This window comes from Cygnus olor, chromosome 5 (assembly GCF_009769625.2).
Source record: "Cygnus olor isolate bCygOlo1 chromosome 5, bCygOlo1.pri.v2, whole genome shotgun sequence".
Lineage (NCBI taxonomy): Eukaryota > Metazoa > Chordata > Aves > Anseriformes > Anatidae > Cygnus > Cygnus olor.
Genome location: NC_049173.1, coordinates 17,879,120 through 17,906,050, shown reverse-complemented (window position 1 = coordinate 17,906,050; position 26,931 = coordinate 17,879,120). Strand labels below are relative to the sequence as shown.

At 41.1% G+C, this 26,931-nt stretch overlaps 1 protein-coding gene across 1 annotated transcript in view; it reads left to right on the top strand.

Annotated features, from left to right (window-relative positions):
* The window catches only part of KCNK13 (potassium two pore domain channel subfamily K member 13), a 68,230-nt gene extending 53,718 nt beyond the window's left edge, over positions 1-14,512 (top strand). Inside the window, exon 2 of the mRNA XM_040559223.1 lies at positions 8,227-14,512. Within this exon, the coding sequence (XP_040415157.1) occupies positions 8,227-9,119 (893 nt within the window). The 3' untranslated portion in view covers positions 9,120-14,512. The remainder of the gene's footprint in view (positions 1-8,226) is intronic.
* The last annotated feature ends 12,419 nt before the right edge of the window (positions 14,513-26,931 follow it).

Sequence of the window (26,931 nt, the reverse complement as noted above, 5' to 3'; positions counted from 1 at the left end):
CACAGAGCAGTGCTGCTATAGCCATACATGCCCTGCGTTCCCAGCAGGCTGAGCCCTTCTCCACCATGTAGCTATCTGCGCAAGAGAATACCATTGCCAGTGAAATACATGCCATGGCACACCAGGCTGTCCCTGAGAAAATATTATTTCATTAAATAATTACTGCAGTAGCAGAAGGTTTCAGGACTCAGCTAGCTCATTTTTCCCCGTGTATTTAGAGAGAAGGTCAAGAAGTTGAAACGAGTGTTTCTGACAACACGAGTGACTGTAGGTGTGTCACCACAGAAATGTATCTTTTTCTTCTCTTTTTGGGAAGGACTTTTTGTCCTCCTTCCTTTACAATACAGGACTCTGTTCTAAGCTTGCTGTCATAAGGGGAGTGATGTGAGATGGTTTGAGAGTGCTTTAGCTGTTCCTAGAAGAGTTCCTGCTGGTGACAGGATTACTCCAGCAGAACTAGAGTTTTGCTAGGACTACTTATCCTGCTCAGAGAGCATAAGAATAAACTATTATGGCAGAAGTGAATTTTGCCATATTTTTGACACTATAGGAACAGTACAGGACATTTTCTCAATAAAGTCTTTCAAGTACAGCTTCTCTTAGAGTTGTTTTTCCTGCCTCTCTTTTAGAGGCACACCATATCCTTACAGAAATAGCTCAGCACAGAATGTGTACTGGAAGAAAGGGGGTCAGCATCTTTGCAGTTATCCAGGACTTCCTATATTTCTCTTATCTAATTACAGTTTTCTTAATCTCCTCATTGTAGTTGAATATCTTGGTCATATTTAGTTTGGTTTACACCTTTCCTGATCTTCAATCATTTCCTTGTGATTGTTCCACCGGTGAAATTCAGCATTTCCCCAGTGAGTCATGATCAAAGTAGAGCTGATAAAGTAAAACAAGGAAGAGAGTTAATCAAATAAACAGGAAATGCAATAGGAATATAGCCACAACACAAAGAGCTCTGATTGTAGGTTAAACTGGAAAGCCATTTCATGATGATATTTTTATTTCTAGCATCGCAATGACTCATTATTGTTGCTATAGTGTTACCCCCTCTTTCTGCCCGCTTCCTTTTTGTGGGGAAGGCAGTAGCAGCAAGCTGTACTTCTGAGAGCACACATTCAAAAAGGAAATGAAACCTCTCAGAAAAAAAAGAGGTATTTTGCAAGACAATAGAAAGACCCAATGTCATGATCCAAAATGAAGTGTAAAATCTATATGTCTGTCCTAGCCTTCCTACACACAAATTATATTTGGTGCACCAGGCTTCATTCATGAAGGGTTAGGACTGATGAACAGTTTCTCATAGTCTTTCATAGCACCACGAGTACCAGGAAATGAAAACTGAAAGTTTAACTGGTATAACCCGTGAATGTCAGAAAATCCAGAATTAACATGTGTCAAACTGTGCACCACCAGGCAGAGGAATCAAGTGTGGTAATGACCTAGGGAGAAAACGCTTGCAGCAGCTGGTAGCTCTGGAGTAGTTTGCAACAGAAAAGATGAGATGAACCGACACTGGAGTAGACATCTGGATTCACCAAGGCCGTTTGCTGTGGCCTCCTGAGGACACCAGGGCAAGGGTGGCACAAGTCCCCTGGGCTGTGCCCTGTCAGGGGAACGGGATGGGATGGGGCAGGGTGAGAACGGCTGGGTGGGACCACTGCATAGCCTTGTCCTTGCGCCCAGCTTCTGGAGGTTGGTGCTTGTTATAATTTAGCTTTTCCAGATTTTCAAAGGCTGATAAACCAGGATATTGAAGAAAGAAAGTAGAGAAACTGGATATTTTGTAGGGTTGATTAATTATAGAAAGATAATGCCTGTTTCCTCTTGTATTTTGATATAAACCTGTTACTGTTAGATTGAGAACAACATTTGCTTAATATTGGTCAATATTCACCTTCTGTCAGATTATTCATCTTTAGGAGAGCTTCCTGTTGGACACAAGTCAAATTGACTATTGATAAGAATTACAGCTGCCTGCTTTTCTTTGGTTATCCTTATTACTCTCTTCAGGAAACCATGGAATATGATTATATTACACTGTCAATAGGTTTACGATTCTTCTATCATTCTTTTTCTTAAGTATCCCTATATCCTTTTGGAAAAGGCACACAATATACTCTGAACTTACAGGTGGATTTTAGAGCACTTTGAAATAACAATCTTTAAGACAGAATTTTTGCTGCCAAGATGAAATCTGCAAAATTGTTTTGCGTAGGAGGTGTGTGGTGCTTTAGAAAATTTTTATTGACTCTGCTTGGAGTTTGAATTCCTTCCAACTTCTGCAAACGTAGCTCTGCTACAGAGTAATTCAGAATTAGCATGTATATTCAGCAAACAAAACTGAATTTTTTTTAAGCACTATTAAAAAAAATAATAATAATTGAAGGAAAATTGAAACTACAAGGAATGTAGTTGCTCAGTCTAGCTGAATAACATGAAATATAATATCAGGTTATAGTAATCAATGGATCATGGGACAGGCAAATCAGTACTGTGCTGATTTCAGAATAGAAATTTGAAATTGGTACTTCTTCATTGCCATGCTGCCATACTTAGGATTTGTCATGCATATCTATCAATGCTAATAACAGTGCCATATCCACAGATACATCCAACAAATCAATTGAAACACTCTTCAGTACTATAAAAACATTTGTTTCTTCCAACTCAAAATGATGTGATTTTCTCTTGATTGACTATAATCTTGATTTCCACATGAAATAACTCTTTTTCAAGAAATGTCACTCAACTTGTAAAATAAAGTTCATGAAATTTCATCAGCATCCCTCATACTATAAAAACTGTTTATCATTAGCAGTTTTTTTCCTGTGGTTGTTTCCTGTTTTTGTTTCTTCATCACAAGTAATCTTGTGTTTTCAAATAATCTCCAAGTGTCAGCCACTGCTTTTATTTCCTCTTTTATCTGATTTCATAATTTCATTCTGTATTTGCTTCTCAGTCTGCAGTTTAGCTTATTGCTCTTTCCCCATTCAGCTGTATGGTTCAGACTGCTGTTCTAATTGCTCTCTAGGGCATTTCCCATCTATATATTTGCCACTGGTTTCTCCTCTATGTCTCATATCGGAATAATCTCTTACAAACTGTTAGGAGTGAAGTATTTCTTGCAGGACTTATAAAAGAACTCAGACGTGAAATTGCTGCTTAACTAAGTGTGATTTATAACTTAAAATCATTTTTGGTGCAAGGAAAATAAAAAATAGCAAACACGACAACGGTTTTTAGAAAAGGCTACAAAGATGTTCCTCAGAGCCATAAGCCAGTAAGTCTGTCTTCCATAGGGGTACATTAGGATACTGTAAAGAAGAACATAGTTAGCAGGGATGTTCATAGAGATGATGGAGCTTTTCAAGAGGGAAGTCAGGTCTCACAAAAATTGCAGATTACCTGGGCATTCAAAAAGCAGTCTCACAAATGCCCTCAGCAAAGTCTCTAAAGAAATAAATTTCTACTGGGATAAAAAGTCGATTCCTATCATTGATAAATAACCATTAAAAAAAAAAAGAAGAAGAAAAGTCTAGGTATCAATATTCAGTTTTTGAAAGGGAAGCACATTAACAGCAGGGTCTTCGAGGCTCTATGCTGCTACCTTTACATTTCAACAATCAGAAACAATGTAAGACGAGATAAATAGATAACATTTACGTAAGATAGAGAAGTATTCAGGATACGCAGCTATAAACGTCACTGTAAAGAACTGCAGGTGGATATCATATTACCGAATAACTAAGTAATAAAATGACAGATGAAATTCAGTGGTGACAAACACACAATAATGCACATGGAAAAAAATGCCTAATAGCAGCCAAACGCCCGTCACTTGTTGAGCAAGAAGTCTCATCCTCTGTTGGTAGGCCTCTAAAAATATCAGTTTGGTGGTCAACAGCAATTAAACAGACAACCAGGAATTACTATGAAACAGAGAGCAAAGCAGGACACATCAGTATGCCCTGCATGAATTCATAGAACTTTTACGTTGCAAGTACTGTGTATAGTCCTTGTCCTGCTCCTTTATCTCTGAAGGACTGTACTAAGGTAGAAAGAAACAAGCAAGGCAATGGGACCAGTAAGATGTCTTAGCAGACAGAAACTAAGGACTAAATACTATAGAAGTCCTCAGACTGGAGAAGTGGGAAAGAAAGAAACAACAGAAGTCTATAAACTCGGGTGGTGAAGGGAGAAAATGAGCAGAGAATGATTACAGCTAACACTGCAAAAGGTAGGAAGCCTGAAATGGATTGTCAGGTAGGAGGTTAGACAAAGATTTCTCTTCCACAAACCATAATTAAATTGTGGAACTTACTGCCTCAGGAGACCCAAAGCGTAAATGATTTGAAAAAGAATTTGACAAGATTGATGGAGAAATTATTAAATGTGATGTCCTGAAAGCCTCTAAATTGCTGATTCTTGGGAGGATATGCCAGGGAAAGATGACGCTATTCATACTTTCTTCTTTATTCACGCTTTCTTATATCCTTTCTCTGAGCATCACGCATCCAGCGCTGTTAGAGGCAGGGGTCTGACCCAATTCTGTGGCCCTGCAGCTTGGTGCTGCTCGCCCAGGCTCCCGCTGAAGTCCCCAGCCCCGGTGCAGCTGGCACCCCTCAGCTGACAGCCACGGCCTCGCAATGGCAAATAAATGCCGCACAACGGCAAACAGCAGACCTGTGGGTTTCCTGGGACGGCACAGGGACCTGGGAAAGACAGCAGGCAGATCAATAGGTGTCCTACCCTTGTGCCGAGACTTCAGTTCCAAATTGATGTATTTCAGCTGCACAATTAATTATTTTGGCTTAGAAGTGCTGCCTCAATCAAGTGTGCCAGTCGTACTTCAGACACCTCGCGGCCCGTGTCCCTCTGGCTCAGTTTGGCACGCAGGCAGCACGCACAGGGAGTGTCACAGAGAGCCTTGCTTCTAGGGAGGCACCTGCCAGGCATTTTTTTTTTCACATTACATTTTGGAAAAAGAACAAAATTGCAGTATTTCAGTTTTAAGTGCTGTAGTGTTGCCCCAGACCTCATTCTCCTGGTCTATAACCAAATTACCGAAAAGGCATTTTGCAAGCAAAGCGGGGAATCAACACCTTTGGACCATTGCACTGTAGGGTATCTGAGGCAGAAGAGAGAGGATACATATGTTTTTGTTCGCATCTCAATGAGCAGAGGTGGTGGATGGAGACACCTGCCTCAGGGCAGGCATCACTCCTCTCAGACGAACTTGCAGCCCCTCCGATGCTGAGTAACGTGCATGACCCCAGCACGCAGCCAACAGGCTTATTTTGGTGTCTTTTGGTTAGAGGGCAGGGTCTGATGTGAGAGCTTTCGCTGACCTAATGAAGGAACTCATTTAAGCCATAGGTCTTCATGCTTGGCACAGCACAGTATTGTCAGTAGTTTTACTACAACAAGAACGAATCCCATTATCACGCCTTTTTGTCCATGAATGAGCTTTATTTTTCCTTATACAAATTTGGAAACAAAAAAGAGAGAAGAAAAGCAAGGAAAGCAATTTATTTCCAGGTAGTGTTCGCAGAGCTGTTATATTAAAAGGATTTTTGAAAACATTCATTTATTTAGTAGAGATCAGTGAGATTTCTGGCTTGATGGCCAGTGGAAAAATTGGGAAAAAATTTGACCTGAAGTTGTATTGGAAAAGATAATGAAACAAATAATGACAGTTTTGGTAGGTTTAATTTGACACAGTGAAATGCTGCATTACGTTTTAAGATTATTAAGCTTTTAAAACTCTGAAATGTATTGCAATTATTTTTTTCCATTTGTTTTACTTCAAACTGAGAAATTTTAACCAAAAGGTGACTGATCTTTTGAAATGAAAAGTTTTACCACCAAAATACCAAAAGAAAACAGTCCCTTTCATTTCAACTAGTTCAGCCTTTTACCATTTTGCACTCTTGCATTTCTTTGTTGAAACAATTCACCAAATTTACTTGGATTTAAGAATAATTTCAAACACCCCAAGAGTCTGTTTGGAGAAAAAATTACTTATTGCCAGGCAAGTCCTAGTCTATAATACAATATACCAGATTAATCTTAGCTGTGATAGTCAAAGTTGAACAGACTTAGTGTCGTCCATGTCTTGTAAATACAAGACATTTCAAGAATTAACATTATTTCCGTGACTAAAAGCTTTTGACAAATGGTCTTAAAAGGGAAGTGCTTCTAAAATTAGTATCTTTATTGTAATACTGCTTTTAGGTTTTCCGTTTTAGTGCTTCTTTGGAAATGTTAGCATTGATTGCTTCATATTGAGATTTGTAAACAGAGAAGTGAACTTAAAAAATACATTTTCTCTAGAAGGTTAAAGCAGCTGAAGAGGAGGAACTGGCACCGGACAGAGCCACGCTCAGGCTCACTGTCTCTCTGGATCAATGTTCTGCATTTTGGCGTATTTATAGCGCACTGTCCCTTTCTTCCCGTGCCTGTTTGGGTGCCTTTGCGAAGCCTTTGCTGGTGGGTCTTTGCCCAGGCAGATCTGAGCTCAGAGACAACTGAACCCGAGCCCCTGCTGAGAGGTGCCCACGGGTGGGGACGAAGCAGCCGAAGGCATAATGCCACGCTGCAGGCGTGAGCACCGTTTGCCATAAATGCATCTCTCTTGCCAGGGCTTTTACTGTACAACATCTGGCACACGTGCTGGTCCCTGCTGCTGGTCACCTTGGGCCAGAGGCTGCCCAGCTTTCCATCTCTGCCCAGCCTGGATGTGGCAGCGCTCCCCTACCTCCCCGCCGCCGCTTTGGGCAGATCCCACCGGCTGCAGAGGTTTGCCTTGTCTGTCGGTCTTTGCGTGTCTGTCCACAGGGTGGAGGTCATGACTTGCATATAACAGGCTGCGCAGAAAATAAGTCAGCATCAGAACTAGGATTAGAGACGGATCGGTTCAAGGAGAAGGAGGGGAAAGCAGGTGGATGGAAAGATCTGTGTGCCAGGAGGAACAACAGCAAAAAGCTGTCATGAAGAACATTGTGTCCGGGTGATTTCTCTATTGCCCTGTTTCCCACAACACAGAGCAGCAGCCCAGCTCCCTCCAGCAGAGAAATTTGACAAGGAGGCTGGAGCCTCCTCCGGGTCCCCTGGAAGCTGGGGTTTGGGGAGTGCGTCTCAGAGGGACACTGCTCAGCAGGACAGGAGTCATGCAGAGGGGTGAGGACAGGGGCTGTCACTTAAACATGCAGGAGCAGAAGCAGTGTCTGAGAGGGATCTGTGCTGGTAGCAGGTCTCCAGTGGTGGGAGGAGGAGTGCACTTTGGAGCTTTGGGAAACACGGCCTCTTCACACTGCAGTTGTCTATCTTCCAAGCACAAATGTGTCACGCTTCAAATACAATTTCCTTTATTTTCCAGAGCCTAATTATTTTATAATTAGCATCTCACAATTGCAAAGAGAGGGAAACAAATAACTCTGTCTCTTGTCCAACATGATTTTGCTGTTCCCTACCTGATTGGCTTAATTGATGAGTTATTTCATCCCTTATTAATCTTCTCCAGACTCCAATAAAACAGCAGCAAACTTACTTATCATGCATATTACTCTAATTTGCTCAGTGTTGTTCTGGACATGCTTATTCGCTTTTTATTCTTTAGTAATCTCCTGTTAAAACAAGTAGGTCTTATCAATAGTTTTAACCAAAACAAAGTTGCTATTTGCAAGCTGTAGGAAGGAAGGGAGATAAGGGAAACCTGAAGCTCCTCTGACCTGAGAAATCCCTCGACAGGGAATGAAACCAGAGGAGATATTTCATAAGTCCCAAATACAGATTTGAGCTGTGGAGCAGGATGCAGACAAACAAGAAAACTTCATCAGATCGGATCCCCTGTGCAGAACAGCATCAGAGAGAAGGAGCGAGTGTGATAACCCTGAGCCTAGAAATGAACCAAGCTACAATGGGGAACAGAGTGAGCCTACCAACCAGATGAAAATCCAGACCTTCACTAACCTCTGTTTTGTTTCCTTTGTGTTTTCTCTTGCTTTTTGTTTCATTCTGCATGAACTTCCTTCCCCTTGCTGCAGGGAAAAGGTGAGCCTCAAGCAGGTAACGGTCTAGGAGAAAGACCTCTGTCTCCTACCGAGCTGACTGTGCCACAGGGATTTGCTGCCAGTTCCTCTGACTAGCCTGTGACAAAACTTCTGATGTGATAACTAAAGGTTTATTTTTTAAAAACCCTTCTGTTTTGTCTTCCAGGGTTTGGCATGACCACCCCAGCCACTGTCGGAGGCAAAATTTTTCTGATATTTTATGGCCTTATAGGATGTGCAGGGACCATCTTGTTCTTTAACCTGTTCCTGGAGCGCCTGATCACCGTCATAGCCTATGTCATGAAGTCCTGCCACGAGAGACAGCTGAGGAGGAAGGGCGTCCTCCCTCACGACGGCCGGCGGGGCTCGGGGACCTCAGAGGCAGACAGCCTGGCGGGCTGGAAGCCCTCGGTATACTACGTCATGCTGATTTTATGTGTAGCATCACTCATCATCTCCTGCTGTGCCTCTGCAATGTACACACCAATTGAAGGGTGGAGTTACTTTGACTCGCTTTACTTCTGCTTCGTGGCCTTCAGCACCATCGGTTTTGGTGATCTGGTCAGCAGCCAAAACACCCAGTATGAGAGCCAGGGCCTTTACCGCTTTGGCAATTTTGTCTTCATACTCATGGGGGTTTGCTGCATCTATTCCTTATTTAACGTGATCTCTATTGTCATCAAACAATCCATAAACTGGATACTGAAGAAGCTGGACTGCAGGTGCTGCCAGAGATGCCAAAGAAAATTATTTCGGTCACGGAGGAACGTGGTAATGCCGGGGAACATGCGCAGCCGGAGAAACATCTCCATCGAGACTGACATTGTCAACGAGAGCGACACAGATGGGCGCCGGCTGTCAGGAGAGATGATCTCCATGAAAGACTTCCTGGCCTCCAATAAAGTGTCACTGGCCATCATGCAGAAACAGCTGTCGGAAACTGCCAATGGCTACCCGAGGCAAATGAGCACTAATTCAAAGCAAAATGGATTCTCTGGTGGGGTTGGAGCCCTAGCAATTATGAATAACAGACTGGCAGAGACAAGTGTGGACAGGTAAAACAGTAACAGAAATACCAGTGACACAGCGTGAAGCATTTCAGCACATACAGAAACAACATGCATCGAATGGAAGTAGCGAGGGAGAGTGTCGCCAGAGGGTGGGCTGCACGTGAAGAGCTTACCTTCTGTTGGCAGACCTCTCACACACATTTTTTGGGCTGCCACTTAATATCTTGGCTCTTTGAATTGCACCAGTCTCGGCCTTCCTTCTTCCCTTTCTTTCCCTTCTTTCCATGCCTCAAACAGACTACTACAGGAGAAATTCTGTTTAGCCTTCAGATCAATTTTCCATGTCCTGTGCTTCTCCGTTTATGTGAAATACAGATTTCAGGATAAAAAATCTGTGGTACTGGAAGAAATCAAGAGTGTCTTCTGGACACATACTTAATTCAATGATTGTTTTGAGCTTTCTGTCTTACACTTTTCATAAGTGTTTTCTGAAGGTAGTTTATCTGAGACCAAAAGAGGAATCATTATAAGCCTTTTTCTGTCCTTCTACAGATTTAATTTAATGGAATAGAAAAACAAACTATTTTCTTTTAAATATCACTCCTTAACATGTATTCCTCTTGTGAAACATCTAGGCTTGAAAAGCCAGGTTCTGCTGCACTAAAAATGTATAGATCTGGAGCGATTCTCTGACAGTCAGTAGAAGAACTCTGGAGCTATTGTGATGTGAATGAGAGGAGAATTTGACCTTTAGAATTTGATTTAGTTTTTGCTTTAAAAGGATACTGTCAAAAGAGATAGAATAAAAAATTACCTTACTTTTGTTTTCTTCTATTTGCAAAACATGATTTTTTTTCTAGGCTACTTTTCCTTCTAGAATTGAATCACTGTGGTTTTCTGTTTCAAAAATTGAAAAAATCACCATACTGACAAGTTGTATGAATTATTCCACAATAAAGACCATGGACTTTTACAAGTTTCTGTCCATATTATGCTCAACTTTGACTGAAGCAGTTCAACATCAACATTATGTAATGCAACTAGTAACTGGGTTTACAGAGCAGGCTTTTTAGCAGGCAATTAGATTGCTGTGCCAACATTCACCACATTATAATAAGTGACTGTGATCACAAAATCACTTTGGCAATGTCCTTTTTACCTCTCATGTAATTCTTCACCTGTTTTCTGGCATTCATTAATGATAATTACAGGGTCTTGATTAGGGAAATAAAAAATGTTTAACTCGTTTTTCTCAATGAAATGCTCTGAGTGTTCATTATGACTAGAAAGGAGACTTCAATGAGAAGCATAATAACAGCACGAAGAAAATGAAAACAGGAGACTAGGTGATCTTTAATGACAGTGAAATCACGCTTTCTATTAGATAACTGGAGAAAAAAGGGATGAAATTAACATAAACTCTAGCAAGAATTTAAGGAAGTCTGGGCTGAATTCCAGTTTCTTCTTTTACCATGCAGTGCATTAAAGCTGAACACTATATGAGAGTGTAAACAAGCAGAATGGGTCACAAAGGACCTGAGCCAATTCTCCCTAAAGAGAATAGTACATGCATCAGGACTGAATGTTTTCTCACTTCTGTTAGCAAGAAAACCTTTCAGAATACTACAGTTTTTAGGCAACACCCCTATGTAGTTCTTAATTTCTCTCATGTGGAACAATGCAGATAGCTTCTTCAGTTTAACTTGTATTACAAAATAATATCATATTCTTCATTCTGCCCAGAAACTCTTTTATTTAGGTTCCTAATACTACAGGATAACATTTTAACACTTGTTTTAAGCAATATTTGAATTTGAAAAGAAAAACATACCACTTGGAATCCTTTCCTGTGATACAGCAAAACCAGAGATTAGATTAAAAAACTGCACTTAATGAGTGAAAGGAATTGCAAGCTCTTCCTGACATGTTACAGTTAAAATATCCTGATTAAAGGTGAAATCCTGCTGTCCTTAGTTGCAAGGAGAGCTTCAAGCTGCAGTCAGTAGTCAAAAGTCTGGTGTCAACTCACCTGTGCAGCAGCAAAATATCCCTAATGGTACCCCCCACATTAGCATTCATGTGAAATTGAAATCAGCTCACAAACCTTAACTTTGGTGAGAAGAGCAGTCTGATTTGTCACTGGAGGGAGGGGAGGTGTTACATATTTTCAAAAAATGCTACTGAGATGTTTTAGACATATTATAGTACCCAAGATCTATTATGTTGTTACAATTTTTTTTTATCCCAAAATTTTCTGTCTCAACCTTACTGAATAAAAAGACTTGCATATAAAAAGAAAAAAGTTCTGCTCTGAAGTCTTCATTCAGCAATGCCTCTGTTCACTGCCTGCACCCTAAGATTTCATTGTTACAGAAGTATTTCTCATGCTGCCAACTATCAGATATAATTTAGGACTTGGCCCATTGCTTAAGCAGAGATCTCATCCTGGTCAGAACAGCCACGGTCTTGAAAAGTGCAGTTTACTTCTCCATTTGTGCTAGTTATAAGTTCTTAGTTGCAAATGTCAGATTTTGCTGAGCACTGTAGATAGAAGTTAATCCCTTTCCCTGACGATCCAGGCAATACCCCATTAGCCTCTTAGACAAAGAACCAAAACACGTGAGCTTCCTGAGTCCATTTATTCTATCGTTCTGTGTCATCATTAATGAAAGATCTGGCTTACATATAGGATTTTAGCCTACATCCTTCCATACCTAATTAGCTTTCAAATTTGGTTCTGGAAGTCTAAGCAGTACACAGTGAGACAACTAAAATAATATTTGAGGCAACATTCATAGCAAATAGGTGAAAAGAATTGAAGGTGAGAGGAATACATATATACTGATGGAAATAGGTAAAACATTAAAATCTGCACCATCAATTCTGCAGAGATATTTAGCTTTCAGAATATGACACATCCCAGGAGTGGATCATTAGGAGGTGGTTTCCATTGCTCCCAAAACCAATTATACTGCTCCTTTCCATTCTTGGTGATACCGACCCCTGGTTGCCCATCACCACAGAGGAATCTTTATCAGATTCAATAGGTCTGAAAACATCTATGGTTACGAAAGCAAGGCAATAAAATGCAGTCTCAACCAAGTGGCCTGGTCAAGGCTGAGTGAGATTTTTGGTGTGCACAAGCTCTGCCTTTCTTCATCAGCCCCAACCTTCTGCTCTCTCAAGCTCTGGCTTTCTCATGACCAGAGCCTGCCAGTTGCAAGACAACCTATAGTTGTTTTGTGGTCTGGTTTCATGTCCACTGAAGATAAAGAGGGAATAAGTGCGCTAATTTTGTCTAATCACCTCTGTTCAGATGTGAATTGCCGTTCCAGAGATGAAGGGCTGGTACATTCTGTGACCATGCCATCTTCTATCATGAAGTCATGCTGTCCCCGAAACACCTCTGACTTTGTCTGTAAGAAGCCATGCAGAATGCTTTCCTTGGATGGCCAGAGGAATTCTAGGAGAATATTAGGGATTTAAAAAGAAGACCTCAAGGTTGGAAAGGGAAAATTTTGACTCTGGTCCAATGGTACTACTATAGTTGTTTTTCTAAAGATATTGGACAGAAATCCTCAAAAGCTCAGTTCATAATGTAGCGTCAGGATTTTAAAGACATCGAATATGTGGAGTTGTAAGCATACATGTGCCAAGAAAGCAAAATTTGTTACAAAAGTGCCAAATGCCCATCCTGTGTAAAAAATAAAATACAACAAATATACAGGAAACATTACATTTCTTGCAAATGAAAGCAGTGATGAGGAATTAAAGGAAATAATGTCAAGCAGCCAAGGATCTATTTTCAAAGCTGTCTAATTTAAATATTAATTCTGTATTGCTTAGAACTAAAATATCAGTTGGCAAGACATAAACCTTTCAAAATTACCGAGTTTCCTCATTGCCTGATATGAATTTGTGTTATGGCTAGAGATGTGGGCTTTATTTTTTTAATGCAAAAATGTTTCTCTGAAAATCTTGGATGTACCGAGGCTCTGAATCTGCAATTAAAAGGTCAGGAGTACCTCTAAAGCCACTGGATTAAATAGCAAGTTGCAGGCTAGAAGATTGAAACTGATACTCCTTAATAAATTAACTTTTTTTGAAAGTTGGGTTTATAGTTATGCCACACTGTAATAATATTAGTATTGTAAATTATCATTATTGCACAATAAAAGGAAATATTTAATGCTAAGGAAAATACGATCAAATAGCTTAAGTAAAGGTAGCTCTCAGGTTTTTTTGGACAGTCTTAGGTTTTGTAAAATTTTTTCATTGATTGCTTTGCTGTGTGGGTAGGTAGGCATTGAAAGAGTTACACTTATTTATCCCTGCAAAGGGCACAGTCCTGTGTTTACAAGGATATGAATAGGCTTTTCAAAGGCATCTAGTTCCTGCTGAAAGTCAATTCACCTCCTGCCACGCTTTGACATTCAGCAGAAGTTAGGTACCCAGTTCCCTTAGGCAATTTCAGAACCCCAGCCATGTTTTAGGTCTTGAATCTAAGCTGCCCTGACAGTGTCCCTGAAAAGTTCAGACACTCGGAGCAAGGTTTTGGTGCTGCTGCACAGTAATAGCTGAATGCATTTATTTAAAAGCCTTTTATGGTGAATGCTTTGCATCTACCCAACAGCACAAGCAATGTTTACAGTTTGCTTGATTTAATCTTGGCCTCTGCCAGTTTTAATTACATTTGACACATTTAGAAATTGAATAGGAAATAGGAGGTTGGGCTGAGCATGAAGAACAAACTGGCTCCATTTCTTAGGCTGCATTAATCAAGAGAAAGAGGTCAGGTTGGGGGAGAAGCTTTCTGATTAACATTGCATTTGAATAAATTTCCTCTAGAGGTGGAGGGTGTTAAGTTGTTTGGATGACTTCTCTCCTATGGCTGCGGAAGGGGAGCTGTTTGCTGTGACCTGCCAATGCCTCCACTTGTGGAACAGCAGCTCAGCTTACATCTTTTCTTATTTTGACTTAGTTTACTAAAAATTGGCTAGTGCTGTAATTCCTTGGACTCCTTCAAGAAGTAGTAAAATTATTTTGTAAAATTTTGTGTACAAGCTGTGGAGAATCACCAAGTGTTGTCTTTCCACTGGGCAGAAAATACTGCTGAATACACCAGAGCAATCTGTCTATTTGAGAGCTTTCATGGTAGTGTTTTGCTTAATCCAGGAAATAAGAATACAATTCCTTCCCTCTTCCCTATTTTCTAAGCATCTCTTGGCAACAATGCCTACACAACACTCTGTGCTTACTGCCTAAAAGGTCATATTTCACTAGGAAAATTAAAGCCATTGCCCACAGCCCTATTCTTTATCAGATTCAACAGACGCACAGCGTAAACACAAGGAATGACTCTTCAGGTCCAGGTAGACAGAAGCTTTTTGAAATGACCCATGTTTATAGAACTGTTTCGTGTGACACCAGAGAAAAACCCAGTCACTGCAGACATTTGAAAGCTTAAAGAAATATAAGAACAATATTACGGAATAGAAACACTAATTTATATTTTGTTTTTCTTAGTTCTGCTCTAATATTTTCCTGCAGTTTTCATGATTTGAAATTATTTACGATAACACAGAAGAATATACGTTCACTAAGATTTTGAGGCAAGTGAGATTTGTTTAAAATGAAATACCCTTTTTCTCAGTCTGCCTAGCATTTTATAAAGGGAAAGGTTGATTAAAAGAAGAATTAATGGGCTTACTTTCCAAGCAAGTGTGCCAGTTTCTGGATTCCAAATGGATTTCCTATTAGGTGTCCATGCAGAAGCTACTAGAGAGAGGCAAGGTGCCCTAGATTTCAAACTTTATCTTGGGGAAATACCTTTCAAAGCTAGTCTGCCTTTCAAAGCAATGGAATGCTGCCAGTCCTTTCTGTTTGTGGTCTTATCTGAGACAACTTAACCTTGCACTTTATTACCTTTAGAAGGAAAGGATGTACATGAAGAAACATGAAAATAACCTTAAATAACCTTAAAATGTACATGCTTGGAGCTGCTAAAATCCTCTCCATTTTGTTAATTTGACATTCGTGTCAAAGTTTAATTTCTCCAGCTCACCGAAGAGGTTTAGTCTCACTAGTGAATAGTCACAGTTCAAATCAACTTTCAAGCTGCATTTTCCCATCTGTTCTAAATGCTGGAAATGAGACGGTGATCTGAAGAGTGGGCACTGTGCTACGCCTGTTAGAATTAAAAAAGCCGGGGTCCCCGGTGCTCAGATCCATGTGGCAGGCAGGAGACACTCTGGGACCATTACAGACCAAATTGCTGCAGCAGAGGCGATCGCTGGCTGCTAGCCCCCGGGTGTTGTATCGTCTGCATCCTGTGCATGGGGCCAGAGTAAACAGAGATAATGCTCTCCAGAAGCACCAGTTCAGAAATTCACTGGATAATTTAGGCTGGTAGGGGCCTCTGGATACCATCCAGCCCAAACCCCTGTTCAAAGCAGGTCCAGATAGCTCCTGCCCATCTCACTGCCCATCTCGCCTATTATGCAGCTCGGCAATCCTACTTCTGCATGTAGCACTCAGTGTGTCCTGGAAGTGCCCTTCTCCATGAAAAACTGACCACCTTCCCCTCGAAAAGGAAGTGACAACCCTTCCTCTGTAGCTATTGCATTTGGGAAAATGCTTAGCTCTAGGTTAAACACATTTCTTTGTAAATAGCATCTAGGCAGCTGTTTTTCCCAGCCTAATACAAAGCAGATGGGTATTCTGATCCCTAGATATCATTATTGTTGGCAGTCTTATTAGAGATGGCAAGGACTGAAAAGGTCAATCAGTATCTGTCAGCCCTAAACTTCTAGGCAGGGTATTACCCCTCTGGCAGGCAGCACAGAAGATCTCGGCTTGCTCTGTACATTGGGTTTGGTTGCATTCTCAGCTCAGAAACTGATTCAGCTCCACTGAAATCAATGGAGACTTTTCTCAATGGAGACTCGGCTCTTTATCTAGCATTTTTCACAAGAAGTATTTTCACTTTACTAATAATCCAGAGAAATGTTGACTAGCCTTTTGCTTTGCTTTTATTACCAGCTGTGCAAATGTTAACTCTGCTCATGCCTTGCTGTGTTGTGCACCAGCTTTTTACCCAGCAACCATTATTTGGTCTGAAAATAATAGTCTAATTACAAGGAATCATAGAATCATCTAGGATGGAAAAGACTGTCAAGATCAACAAGTCCAACCATCAACCCGACCTAGAATCTCAGCTGAAAGTATCTTGATTATTATCTCTAATAGTTGTTTGGTAGTTACTCAGTTCCTTGCCTGGAAAACTAACAAATTTTACATTTTTCCCTGGAACTGTCTGCAGTTCTGCAAGGGCAGGTTTAGCTCTGTCTTGGCTGCCCATGTGAGTTTGTTCTTGCCTTCACCTTTCTTCCCTCAGCCAATACCTGCCAGGTCTTCTACCCTTCATTTTTTTCTTTCCATTCATCTTTACCTCAGTTCAACAAAGCCTTCCCCTACCCAAATATACCATGGGTTTTCCCTCTCTTGAACATTGCACTTGAAAGTGGACTCACTGTCAAAAAAGGATTTTGGAAAACAAAACCAAAACAAAACAAAAGCCACCTCTTTAATCAATATGAATTCAGAGCCATATGTTGTCCATTAAAATTAATGATAAAAATGTGTTCTTAATCATTAATCTACTTGCTCCAGACTGTCTGGTTGATCCACTTTTTTTTGTAGCATGGTGCCCAAAATCAGACACAATGACTCAGAAAACGTGCTAATATAGCACGCAGAGCAGCATGATTATTTTCCTCATCTTACATAAGAATCTCCTGTGCATTTAGGTTCTAGACAGGTGCTTGCTATTTTAAAGCACTGTTGATTCATGTTCAGCTTGTCACGTGCTATTAATGCCAAATTATTTTCTGCAAAACTGTTACTTAAACTTTAGTGCCTCCAGTCTATGCTGGTGGTTATTTCTATGTACCATTTACATGTATTTTTGTTGAATTGCTCCTATTTTTTTCAGATCCCTTTCCCATAGCCATTTCATTTTGAATGCTAGTCCTTCAACATCTACTCCACCACCCCAGTAATTAACAAAAATACTGACCCCACACAGGTCTTGCAGAACCCAATAGATACCTTCTTGCACTTTGATATTTAACCATCACTCTGTACATTCTGTGGCTTGAATACTGCTTCTCAGTCAATTCTGCACTCATCATGTGTTAGTTTCATCAAGTGTGAATGACAGTAACCTGCATCTGCAATATTTTTATCCTGGGTCATGAGCCATGAGCCAGAAAAGATTTAACTTTCAGATCTCTAAGTGAATTTGCACAACTGATTAGTAGGGAAAAAAATAAAAATAATAAAATGAAATAAATGCAAATCTTGATTTACTAAGCCTCCAGCACAAAACTCCACCCTTTTCTTTTACAGTTAATTCTTATGAAATAATTGTGTACCAGGAGTGAGTGAAACAGATTAAACTACTTGAAAGATTACCTGGAAGAATTCACTCTGAAAAATAAAAATGTACCTTGGCAATACCTTGGAGGATTTGGGTTGTTATTCCCCTCCATCCCATGCATTTCTGTTGTAAAAGTTGCAATCCATAAAAACAAAGTCATACATGAGCATGGGCCATTTTTCTATAAATATGAGCTCAATAGCTCAATTTTAGTTTAAATTTGTATATCAAATCCAATTCTATGTGAGATTATATTAGATATTTAGTCTTGTTGGTTAAAAGTACTGAGACACAGAATGCCTTTTTTATGATAAAAAGATTTTTCAGGAGCCATTTTCCCTCAATGTGTCAAGCTGTTGATTATCTTTTTTGAAACATTGGTCTCTGTGAGCATTGCAGGATTAGCGCTATGCAACCAACAAATCATGGAAACACCCTTATATCATTCCCCAGACAAAACTTATGGACTTAGAATGAATGTGCAGCACATGAGGAGTACGTTGTTCACTCATCTACACCATCTCAGCTCCTGGTTCACTACCAAATGCTTGGCTGACAGAAAAAATAAAAGTAAAAAAAAAAAAAAAATGTGGAACATATACTTTGCCTTCCCATCGGATACCAATCATAAGGAAATCTCCTTGCAGGGAAGCTGGCCTTAGGTAAGACTTGCTGAAGGGAAGTTGTGCTCCTCCCTCTCAGACCCATGGAGGATTACATATCAAATATATGAAATCCATTTGTCAAGAATTTGCCCCATGTGTGTAAGCAAAAGTGCCTCCTGCATGCAGCAATCTTGTAATCCTATTGTCATGGTGAGAAGGGCATAAACAGACCAGGTTCCTCCCAGATAATAAAATTTCTAATATACCTAGATGATTCGGGTGCCTGACCCTCCATATTAGAGATATTTTCATTGAAGTTCCATAAGCCACTTAAAAAGAGCAGCTGTGTTATCGACACTAGTCTTCTTTGTCCATCTCCTTACACCATAGCTCTGCAGAAAGTGAGCGATGTGGCCTTATCACCCCAAATGCCTCCGACGAGAAGCCAGCCCACTTGTCATGCAAAGGCTGCACATCAGGCTGTCTGCCCAGCCACTGCCAGAGGTTTCGCTGCCCATAATCCCAACAAGCAAGTTTTTCCATGAGCAGTGGAACTAGTAGTTTTTATACAAATTTATATCTAACGTCCCGTATACTCATTCCCTGCAATGACTTTAACATCCACGTATTCCCTAAACAACCAGCAAAGCAATCCAGCCTCTCTCTTTCTATTCCCAATGACATCCTACCCCAATTCTCAGACAGTTTCAGCTCCTTCCTGTATCCATTGCAAGCCCACTGTGGTACCCAAATTATTTTCCACATTTTTAATACCCCTGCCTCCTGCATTGCCCCCTCCCCTGGCCAGCAGGACCTAAGCTGGGCAGGCTGCTGACAGGCCAGGGAACAGCTTGCCCCTGCCTTTCCCTCAGGCACACTTGTCTCCTGGTCACTTATATTCACAAAAATCTGTAAAAATTTAATATATTTCAGATTTCTACCCCTGCATTAAATGTGGTTGAAAAAAGACAAGAGATTCAAATGTTGTTTCAGGACAAACTGCCAGATAAATCAATGAAAAGGGAGACATCAGGAGTATGGGGCTATTTCACCTCATCTCTGGAAACCTGGTCAGTTCTGAAGGGAACTGCATTTCCATGGTTTCTATTGCTCCTTTCAGACCACAGGTCTTTAATTACTGGCAACACAACACTGATCAGATTTACAAAGGTATTTTTATACCTTTGCATAGAAGACCCTGGCAGATTGAAAAAGAATAAGTACCCAACTCCCACTGAAATAATGTATTTGCAAAGCTCTGTAGGCAGGGCTGAGCTTACATTCAGTCCAAACAGTTGTGTTCCCAGCTCATTACTAAAAAAAAAAGCGTGAGCAGGAGCTGGTAAACATGGTAAACCTCTAAATTAAACAGGTATTGTGATGGAGGGAAGGGAATCTGCATCTGACACAGTCCAGCTGCCAGCACAAATACTCTAATAACTAATCAGAATCTGAGTATTCCAGGAATTAAGATCAGAACATTTCAAGGAGAACAGTTAGTGGAAAATCTGAACAAAGAATAATACTTCACATATGTAGAGACAGAGACAACTCTGAGGCACTCCAGAAATACTGTGTTAATCGCAGATGTAATAGCACAAACCATCTGAGTATATTCTATTTTAAAGGGAGAATATTAAACTGCATGAAATGGATTCTGAATTTATAGAGGCAAGTATAAAAGCTATTGTCTGTATCTCCAAAGGCAGTTGAATGATGACATCTACTCAAGGTGCAACATCAATCAAAAAAACAAGTAGCATATGAAATGGTATTAAGAATCTGTTATTGCACTACGTAGATTAGATATATGTCCTCATCCTAGCTATTATTGTAATAGTTTGAACAAAAGATGATTACAAATGTAAAAAGATAAAGCCCAGGTAAAAGCAATTACAAACACCCAAATCAGAGGTCCCTACATCCTAACCCCTAAGGCACACACAGATAAAAACAAAGTCAGAACTATCTGCAGATCTGACTCTTGAAATAAGTGTGAGTCTCACTTATATCATGACTGGACAGTAGAGGAAAACCAAGGAGCACAAGGAAACACACAGCTGAGAAAAGGCAACCCTTCAAAAGGAGCGATGTTGGGGGGTGAGGAGGACAGCTCTTCTCTCCTGTGCAAGGCTCACGTGTCTCACTGGAGTCCTGGGTGTGCAGCAGCAGGATGACCTGCAGAGCAAAAAGAACAGAACAGGTAACTGTCAGGACCCATTTGGTTTTCTCCACTGAAAGAATTGAAATGACTGAATTGGATTAAAACGAAAATAAATAAAAAGTAGGCAAAAGGAAAAAATGCACTTATAAGGTTGGGTTTAGATGATGATGAGCAATATCCACGTAAAGAACACAGCAGAATTTAGAAAATGGATGGTTAAATAAATAATAATTGTGTGATATGGTATAAAATAATGTTTCTGAATCCTCGCTCTTCTGTGCTAATAATGCTAAGAAAAAAATTGTCTTTTCCTGCAACATGTACATTTCAAGACATACTGCCTGTGAAGGTTTTATACTTTTCTCTTTAAGCAGGTGTCGTTAAGGACTTGTAACAAGACCAATAAACCTCTGCAGTTCTCATAAATACTGTTTCCCATGTTATTAAACTGCTCGGGAAGTGCACAAGCAAAGCAAATGTAATTTAGAAATAGGACTGTGGTAGGGGCAATATAGATCCCATATCAGAATATTTATTGAAAAGAAAAACGTATGTTTATATACTACAGTCATATCATACCTATATAAATTTTCCTCTACTGATGAATGCCCTCAAAAGCAACAGGCTTGTTACAAACTGATGCAAAACGCCAAGCCCCTTTTCAGCTGTGGTAAATGCTGCAATGTTGGGTGGACTGTTTAAGGGAGAAGCAGTTACACAAACAGATTACCAGGTGGGTTAAATTGACAGTATTTAATTTACTTAGATTTACACCAGAGAAAGATTTGGCCTTTGGCACTGGTTGGCAGAAGCATTAGGCCAGTTGTCTCCTATTACATTTCAGCTTTCTCTGAGGACATGTGGAGGGCCCACATTTATGATTAATACAGCAGTTAAATACTAGAATAACAGTAGTGGTACAATGTAGAAGTACATTTACATTACAAGACATGTAAGGAAGTAAATAGTAAAGTGCTAATATATGTAGCTGTATGAATCTTTTGACTTCATTTTAAGCATTGCATTTCATCATCATATTCTACTTTAACAGCTACTTTCTTTTACAGAGGTTGGGAATTGGTGTATAAGCTTAACGTAAAGGACCAGGCTAACGTTCCATGAGGTCAAGCAGCTGTGATACTCTTCAAAACTCACATTTTATCAGATTCAAGTCTTTTGAAATGGTTTTTCCTGTTTCTTGAATGACCTATTAATTTGATAATGTTTTCTCATTGAGATAATCAGTTATCAACCAGCTATTAGAAAGATTGATGCAGCATGCTGCAAGCAATAAGGAAGTACAAAATCTGAACCTACAAAAGATCTACTGTCACCACGTTTGGTTCCCACAGATGAAAAGATGTTAAAGGATCTGATAGCATGTAGTCCATTTATTTTCATGCCCAGAAATGGTTTGTAAGTGTTTTAAAAACTAGAATACTGATATTTTTCTATTCAATAAAAGATAGCAATGTCATCACGTGCACGGGCTTTTTTCAGGTAACACGGACCAAGATGACTACAGACATTAAGAAATGTTTTGGTTTTGTTTGTTTGTTTGTTCCTAATAGCATTTTAGAGTGCAAAAAAGGGTGGGGAAAGCAACACAGAAATTGATGGTGGGTGGTTTGGGGTCACATTAGGATTTGGCACTTTGCAACACAAGCCAAAAGCATTTCTACAAGTCGAAATGTGTTAAAGTGGCAAGGAGCAGAGGCAGTGCAGGGGTCAGGGTGAGGTGGGTCTGGATGAGACCCTGTGGAGGGGAACTGAAGTCAGACACAGCCCTGGGGGTGGCCACAGGGCCATGGTCGGGCTGAGCCCAGGCTGGGACGTGGGCCCATGGGTGGGCCTGGCTCAGCAGGGCCCATGGCTGGCAGGGCCGGGCGGTGGGGATCTGGAACCTAGCCCTGCTGGTAGCCTCAATGGGACAGGGGCTGAAGGCCCTGGGGTTGATGTGGGGTCCTGGGACTTGGGCAGGGTCAGTCACTTTGGGGCAGAAGTTTCTCAGTGGGTGATGAGAGCATGGTGAGGTTCGTGGTTTGCTTCAGGCCTGTCTTGTTGCCACCAGTGGTTCCCCCAGCCTGTGATACAGCCCAGCGAGGCCCTGCCACCCCTGTGGAGGGGACAGGCAGCCAGCACTCCCTGCCAAAATAAAACGGAAGTGGGTCAAATGAATGCTCTCTCATTTAATCTGCCTGTCACAGGCTGGAGCCATTTTGTGCGACCCTGTCTATTAGTACGTTAACACAGCTTTTGAAACACTCGTGGTTTAAGCAGAGCGTTGAGGGAATGACAGTAAACAGTTAGATGAGACACTCCTCCCTTCTATTGCAATGTGTCAAATCCACACATACAGCTCTTGTGTTTGCTGAAAGGCAGATGTTTTTGTTCGCTGAAAGTCACTTTCTGTAATTTAGATGATTTTTATATCTTCAGTTCTATTTTCGGGAAGTTCATCTTGTGGCTGTGTTTGTGCTCCTGACAAGTACATGGTGAGCAGGGAGAGAACTCAGTTCTAACGTGAAATAAATGATCTTCGCTGTTCTCAGAGCATAACCTGGGGTTTGTGTTGTATAGATTCCTGAAGACTTCTCCTGCCTCTTTGCTTGGTGTAAGATAACAAATGCTGCAAGAGAATTCATTGTGTAAGTGCAGGACAAATATTGGAATCCCTTTTGGAAACAAAGGATCAGACCTGATTTGTGTTATTTTAAAGAGCAGTTTCCTATATCCCAGGTTAGTGCCTCAGTCACCAGGCCATGGAATGCTTTCTTTGGGGAATATCCATCTCAGAAAAAAAAATGTTACTATAAGCCTTGGAAAGTTGTCCAATTAGTGAGTGACAAAAAATTTCAAATTACTTCAAAGGAGGATTAGGCATGCTGATGGAGAAATTGTTAAGGGTGCTTCCAGGCAATTATTTGTTTGAAAACTAACCTCTGTGATACTGCTGTGGTCATTGCTGAGGTTGAGTCTTTGTGGTGGGAAAAGAGTTCTCCCTCGTATGTTCCTAGTATGCTCAGGTTGCCCTTTCCTCCATACCAGGCCTAGCTGGAGGCTTGTTGGAGATCAGATCAGATCATCCCCTTCACTTGTGCTACCACATACTTTTGAAGGAAACCTGGAGATGAGTGCAAATCAAGCTCCACTTATGGATGAGCCACTGATGCATGGCCAGGGAAAGCCTGGGGACCAGAGCTGCAGCAGAGAGCTCAGTCCTGCAGCCTCAGCTCAGCATGTTTCACACCTCCACTTTCTTCATCTTCCTAACATGCTTAGACAGAGGAGATGTGATAACTAATGTCACAGCTGAGACATTGCTTCACTGCCTTTTTTTTTTTTAATTTTTGACAAAGAGAGGGTTTGTTCCAAGGCAAAAAAAATCTGTGATCTATTTTAGTGAATAAGTAGGGTGATGAAGGACACTGCTGTGCCAGCTGAAAAAAAACAAAACACCATTTTCATCTTCACTGTAGACCACTACCTGTGGCATGATGATGGAGCAGGCCTGATAAGCACAAAAAGACAAATGCATGTAAATGTCGGTGTGCATTTGGTTGTTCCTTATTCATTGGCTGACAGTATCTTTGAACTGAATATATTTCCATTTCCTTTTGTTGTTCCTCATTTCCAGTGCAATCAATATCAACCAACAAGCACTCTGTTAGGAATGCATGGTGCTTTACTGTGAGCAGTAGGGTTGTTTGATGTTAATAGTTTTGAGTACATGACAATGGCTTGTCATTACCTGACATTACTCTTGTTTTACATCAATGCCAATGAGACTAGAGGAGCTTCTGGGAAGCTAGGGATATTGAAGATTAGTGCTCTGCCCCTTTTCTCTTTTGCTGTGTTCACATCCCAAGGTTAGGATCTTGTCTTCCAGCCACTGAATATTCATCACATACAGTGAAATTCACAGTGGGAATTGAAAGCCTGTCCAAAAGATTATATCTTTGGAAAAGGCCAATGCACTAACAAGATAATATAAGAGGCTATGAAATGGTTTTTGTTTGCAATTGTATTGTGCTTACATGGCAAAGTTTTGGTAGCAGGTGGCTGCAGGGTGGCCTCAGTTAGCAGATCCCAGCAGCTGCCACATGTCAGATCAGAGCCAGCTCCAGCTGGCTCCAAAAGGGACCTGCTGCTGGTCAGAGCCGAGCCATGATTTACACTGGTTGGGCTTCTGGGAGAGCAGATTTAAGAAAGGGAAATAAACTGCTACACAACAGCAGCTGGTTGGAGAAAGGAGTGAGAAATAAGAGAGAGACAGCCCTGCAGCCCCCCAGATCAGTGCAGAAGGAGGGCAGGAGGTGTCCCAGGCACAGAACAGAAGTTCCCCTGCACCTTGTGGAGAGGCCCTTGGTGGAGCAGGCTGTCCCCCTACAGCCCATGGGTCCCACATGGAGCAGATCTCCACGCTGCAGACCCCCGTGGAGGAGCCCCCGGTGGAGCAGGTGGATGTGGCCTGGAGGAGGCTGCGGCCCATGGAGAGCCCCCGCAGGAGCAGGCCCCGGGCCGGAGCTGCAGCCCGTGGAGAGGAGCCCACGCAGGAGCAGCGGGCCTGGGTGGAGCTGCCGCCCGTGGGGGACCCGTGCTGGAGCAGTTTGCTCCTGGAGAGAGTTTGCTCCTGGGAGAGCAGTTTGACCCCGTGGTACGGAGCCATGTGGGAGCAGTTCTTGAAGAGCTGCTGCCTGTGGGCAGCCCCTGCATGGTCAGTTCGGGAAGGACGGCATCCCGTGGGAGGGACCCCACACAGGAGCAAGAGAGTGAGGAGGAAGGAGCAGCAGATGATGAAGTGTTACAGGCTGACTGCAGACCCCATTCCCCTGTGCCGCACAGAGGGAGAAGGTATTGGTGGGTAGATTGGGGGAAGGAGTTTTTTGTTGGCTTCGAGTTCTCACTGCTCTAGTCTTTTATCAATAGGTAATAAATTACATTAGTCTACCTTATGCTGAGACTGTTTTGCCCATGACAGTAATTGGTGAGTGATCTCCCTGTCCTTATCTCAACCCACAAGCTTTTTTTTCATCAACTTTTTTTTCCTTGTTAAGGAGGGAGAGTGAGAGAGCACCATGATGGTGATTAGCTGCCCAGCCATGTTAAACCACCATGGCATTCTAACTTGCCTTTCGTTAATGAGTAATCCTTTGTTCTTTTTTGGTCTTTTGAGTTCTTAGAATCTCAGTCTTCAGATAAAATAACCACAAGTTCTGTCATTTTTTTTTCCAATTAAAAATGTTACTTCTGACATTTATTGGGTGACTGGTTTCTCTTACCATTTATTAGTGTACTTGTACTGAAGTGTTGAGGTAGATTTTGGCTGTTTGTTTTCTATGTTTGTACTTTTTCTGCTTGGTTTATTCTAATCCTTTCTGAAAGTCTTGTTCCTGCTGTGAGGGGCAGCCAAGGGGGGGATGATTATCCTTCACCATGTCAAGTTCCGTGGACCTTCCTGCTAAACTCGTCGTCATTTATTTTTTTCATTTTTAAGACTCCCAGAATTTACTGATTATTTCCTGCTTCTTCCTGATTGACTCTGAGGCTTTCATCACATGCCAATGCCACTGTGGTAATTTAAAGCCACTTGTTGCTGATGAAAATAAATGTAAATGGTCTCTTGACCATAATTTTTGATCTGAATGTCAGAAGCTGTGCTCAGAGGAAGTCTGCTTTTGCAGACTGATAGAAATCTGTGGACACTCATGGAAATTTGCTACTTAACACGTTGGCAGTTCCCTCTGCATTTATGGCATGTCCTTTCCCCCTGCATATAGCAGATGTAGCATCCTTATGAGCTAGTTATCTGATATGCAGGAGCAGAATTTCCATATCTTCTTATACCGCAGTTTTCTACTTCTGAATTTAAATGTTTGATTGAAATGGGGATGATTGTAGGTTCCATTTCTTTCTGATTGTTACACCAGGGTTCTCATAGCCTGTTTAAATGGAATTTGTGATGGGACAGATGACCTTAAAAGAACAAGAAAACACTTATCTGCTTTCCAATCTTAATTTGCAGAAAATACAAAATACTTCATTCTGCCTTCTCTGCTAACAATACAGAAAAAGATGATAGTGAATCAAGTGATCATACTTCATCTTTTATCTTAGACAAAAGTTTAGAATTTTTCTTTGGAATTGCCGATTTTACAGGTGAGGATGTCTATGCAGTCTTGGAGTGCAAATATGTGCAAATCTATGAGCACATAGTTCAAGACCCTGGATATGTTTAATTACCCCACAAAAGGCAGTAACTGTAAAATCAACAACACTGAGGTGATCCAGAGTATGCTCAGATAAGAAGTATCAGGTGTGACTGCAACAGGAGAAACAACTGAGTAAAGGTCTGGCAGCCTGGGTTTTATTGTGAGCTGAGAACCAGAGCACCTAGGGACTGTGATGATGTGATTGCTGTATGTACGTGCAATCTGCTGATGTGCTGAAGGGTTGTGTTTTCATTGCCATTGTTGTCCAGATAGCTAATTAAAAAACTTGCACTGGATTTATTTGCACATGCTACTATTGTACCTAAAGTAAAAACATCCAGCCAGATCCTAAGCATTAAAGTTGTCTGAATTTATGCAGGCAGAGTTGCTTAGATTCTTGCAGAAAATAATTCAGTTTGGCTTATTTGAATCAACTCCTC